The 4,535-nt window shown below is 35.4% G+C and overlaps 1 protein-coding gene across 1 annotated transcript in view; it reads right to left on the reverse strand.

Moving 5' to 3' along the window:
* The window catches only part of LOC109229162 (protein THYLAKOID FORMATION1, chloroplastic), a 13,483-nt gene extending 9,142 nt beyond the window's left edge, over positions 1–4,341 (reverse strand). Inside the window, exons 1-2 of the mRNA XM_019394507.1 lie at positions 3,981–4,341; positions 1,902–2,169 (exon numbers count right to left, since the gene is read on the reverse strand). Of these exons, the coding sequence (XP_019250052.1) occupies positions 1,902–2,169; positions 3,981–4,182 (470 nt within the window). The 5' untranslated portion in view covers positions 4,183–4,341. The remainder of the gene's footprint in view (positions 1–1,901; positions 2,170–3,980) is intronic.

Below are 4,535 nucleotides of genomic sequence, written 5' to 3' on the forward strand. Positions count from 1 at the left end.
GACTTGTGTGTGATAATCGAGCTGCTCTTCATATTGCGTCAAATCCAGTGTTCCATGAGAGAACTAAACACATTGAGATTGACTGTCACTTTGTTAGAGAAAAGATACTCTCGGGAGATATTGCTACAAAGTTTGTGAAGTCGAATGATCAGCTTGCAGATATTTTCACCAAGTCCCTCACTGGTCCTCGTATTAACTACATATGTAACAAGCTCGGTACATATGATTTATATGCACCAGCTTGAGGGGGAGTGTTAGAATAGTCATGTAAATAGGAGTAAATAAATAACCCTAATCCAATATATATTAGGAGTAGGACATGTTATGTGTGTATATATATAGGGCTCATTGTAACATATGTTAATACATCAATAATATAATTTCTCATGTGCTTTCTCACAGCCCCAACAGACCTTTTTGTGCGCTTTTCACCTTTGATAACAATGTTCCAAATGTAATTAAGAAAAATAAGAACATCCGCACGAAGTTATTACCTTCTTACATGGATGATCATAATAATTAAAAGGTAATGCACAGAAAAAATCTAAAAGACAAATGAAAATCTTCCCATATTATTAAGTTTCAAGTTAATCAGCAACGGTTTCCGCATTTTCTTGGTTGGTTAGTTTTAGCATAATTTAGCCACCTCAAATGACCACCAGCCTTTCACCAAAGAACCTTAAAGCTCGAGCATTTATTATAAAATCAGATATTGTTTCCATTAGAGTGGAAGTTTAATGCCTTAACATGAGATCATTAAAGATTGTGGTCCTTGGACTTTTTTTGCTCCGAGCATTATTATTACTGTTGTTGCCTGTTCAAGGCGTTAGAGACATAATGTGCTTCAATTCAAAAGGCATATGGTGTAATTCATAACATCCAACTTCTTAGGATAAAACATCTTCACCACTCAAAAGGCAAAGATGCGCATTCAGATTAGATAAGGCTTCTTTAATGAAATAAGGGATACTTGTTTCTAGGTCATGGCCCTAACCTGTCGTGGAGCACATGGAGCAAATTGTAGAACAATATTGAATTCTCTTAACAAAAATACAGGTAAGAACTGAAGCTTTTGGCCACCGCGAGGAAGATGAGGGGCTCTCCCTATGGAATTCTATTTTCTAGTACATAAAGACATACTTATGCTTCAACTCTTTTCTAAAATCTAATATTTTCGTCTTGCAATCTGGGTGAATCATGATCGAGAATCATGAATATTAGGTTGAGATGTATTTGCACCACATTTGGGTTTTGCTAAGCATGTATAAAGCTTAGTTTTGAAATGTGTTCTGTAACTTGAGTTTTTCTAAAGAAGCATGAGTTACCTTAGCCAGGTTGAGATGGTTCACTTGGTAGGTAGAGCCTACTGGATGCCAGTCATGGCCCTAAATTGGATCATGACACTCTACAAGTGGAGAAATGTATAATTTGAATTGATCAATCTCATGCAAAATTCCAATGTAATGTCTGGATTAAAAGTTATGATAGAAATATCCACTTCAGAATACAGCTGCTTTATTCTATTCGTTTATGGATTCCTCTTCTTAAGCCAAGGAAGATCTTGGTAGATTGAGGATAACAGTAGCTATATCTTAGCAAGTGAGAGTTGATCAAGGGTTCTGCAGCTAATTCTCTATTCTGAATAGTGCTTTCACTCACTGGGAAACCAAACACCTGCATTTCTCCAGTTCCATAATACAGCTAAGCCTATTCATCTTGGGTTTTGATTCCACTCTCCACGAAACTCTTAATGGTAACTAAATATATACTTTATCTACGATTACCTTACTGAAAGGAAGAAATATCTTCAATGCTATCACATATAAATGATTATTTGTGTGCCTTTAAACAGAAAAGTGAGTAAAAGCAACTGAAATTGGCAAGAGATTGATTAAACATGCCTGTATTGCACAGGATCCTCATTGAGCGCCTCTATATATGCTTTGAAGATAGCATCACGATCCTCTTCACTTGGGTAGCCTTCCATAAGTTGATCATATACAGTGACGAAACCAAGCGCAAACACGGGATCATATCGGTAGGATTTCTTGTACTTTATCAAATGTTGTTGCACAATTAGCTCTTGTAACACTGTGTTGTAGACAGTTGGAATTGGACGCTTATAAGCCTTCAAGAAATTCATTTTAGTCTCGGCCACAGTTGGCAAATCTGGAAACAATACAATATAATGAGCTGCATTATTGCCTCATAAAATAAACATATGCACCGCACGAAAATAAAACAGAATAAGTAAACAGAAAGAAAATAGACAAGATACAGAAAAAACAAATAGTTGCAAGAATGCAGACAGATAAAATAAACCAGAGAAGGCTTCATTTCCTCTGTTACTTCAATACAACAACAACAATTGTGCCTCAGTCCCAAACAAGTTGGGGTCCGCTATATGACTCTCCTCACTGATCACTTATTCTGTTAGTTCAATTCCATGTTTTTTTTTCTTTGATAAGTTAATTCAATCTTCATTAGGAAGAAATAGCTCTGATTCATTTTATAGGATGCTATTAGAATAAACAGGAATTCTATATGTTCACTTGACTTATGTATTATATTTGACAGTTTTTTTTCCAGAAAAAGCTAAGGTCATTTTGTTGTCACTGCATTGGCAAGCTGGTACTTCATTACGAAAGGTATATTATATACAAAAAACATCTCCTTAACTATTTAAGAAGCTAACAAAGTGTAATGATAGTATTGATAATTGAAAACAAATATAAAATTAATGGTTAAAAAGTTACTTTGATCTAGAAAAGGTCACACCAAAAGTTTCTATTAGGAATTAGCTTAATGAAATTGAATTCGTGAAGAATCTAAAAGTCAGTTTTAAAAAAGCGCCCGCTTCCTCGCTTCAAGCGAGAATCGAAGCGAGAAGCTGCACGCTTCACCCTGCTGAAGCGACTTAGGTGTAGAAAAGCGACCGCTTCCCACTAAAAAGCGAGAAGCGGGAAAGCGATGTGATGCGAAGAAGCGACCGCTTCTGTGTTTTAAAACAGACCCAGCCCTATTTTATTAAAAACGAGGTCTGGCCTTTCATTAAAGGAACAAATGCAATGTGACTGGGGTTTTAAAGACACTGGTCGACTTCTTCTTCTTCATCGACTAAACGAACAAATGCAATGCGACAAGGGTTTTAAAAACACTAGTCTTGTTTAAACGTCCAAAAAGCAGCGAAATGCTGGCAAATTTTTTTTTTTTACCTTCGGTTTTTCTCAAAATTGATGCCAATTTTTAACAGTGAGAGAAAATTGCCCAGTTTACTGCCCAGTCTTTCTTATTGTTAGTTCTTATTGTCTTCCTTAGTTGTCCCTAGTTGAAGAAGATGACGAGCAATATAATAATGATAGTGGAATACAAGAATTTGACAATCTTGTAGAAGAATAGAATGCTCATTTTGTGCTTTAATTGATGCTACTATTTAGTTTTTACATTGAAGTATTGAACATTTGCTTACAATCTATGCAGTATTTATTTTATTTTATTTAAATTCTGCTTCACTTCAAAAAAGCGAGCGCTTTGCTTCTCGCTTCTCACTTTAAGCGAAATGGGGGTTGTCGCTTTTTCTCGCTTCACCTCTTCACAACACTGCTAAAAGTTGTATAGAAATGGAATAGTGTAGAACATTTTGGAATATCTAGTGTCATATAAAGTACTCGTACAATATAGTGAATATATAAATATTCTCAACACTTAAAATGACATATAAGTATTTCGCCTAAATCCAAAGTCAACTGTTGTGCAGTTCATTTTAAGCACTGAAAAACATAGCCACTAGAAAAAAATTAGTCGATCAATTGAAATATACACCTGCACAAAATTATGCAATTAGCTATGCACACTTGCTGAGCAACTAAACTAAAACAGGAAAAAAATAGATGATAAAAAGCTACTGTATAATTTATTAATTTATTTTCGATTTACAGTCCAATTCGAAGCAATGTATCTTGACATAAAAGAGAACTTGCCTGTGGACATGCAATGGACGACAAAGCGAGAGGTGGAAGATTTCGAACTGAAACTGGAATTTGAAGATCGAACATTGAAACAATCAAAGGAAACGTTGGAACGGAACCTAAATGTATCAACAGAACGAGACGGAGAAACGGAGGATTTCCTTTCGGCGGATTGAGCAATCGCCGAGAACGATACCGAAGTAACTGCCGCCATTTCTACAGAAAATAGTGAAGAAGAAGAAGAAGAAAAGAAGAGGAGAATCCAAACAGTGAGTTGCTTTAGAGAATGGAGTTGTTTTCCATTTGTATTTTTCTGTGGAAAATGGAGAAAGGAAAAATGGAGGGTGAGGCTTGGATTTGAGGGCTTATCCAATGTTGTAAGGATATTTCTTTTTCATTTTTAATATTTACGAGGTAGACGAATAAGATCGCAACACGTAGATCGTACTGATGCTGACCTCTCATTTCAGATTTTTTCTTTCTTCCTTGGTTTTGACTTTTGAACTTAAACTAACTTAGAAAAAAATGAAACTGTATAGGCTTCGTAAAAAAATGAAACTGTATATA

This window comes from Nicotiana attenuata, chromosome 7 (assembly GCF_001879085.1).
Source record: "Nicotiana attenuata strain UT chromosome 7, NIATTr2, whole genome shotgun sequence".
Taxonomy (NCBI): domain Eukaryota; kingdom Viridiplantae; phylum Streptophyta; class Magnoliopsida; order Solanales; family Solanaceae; genus Nicotiana; species Nicotiana attenuata.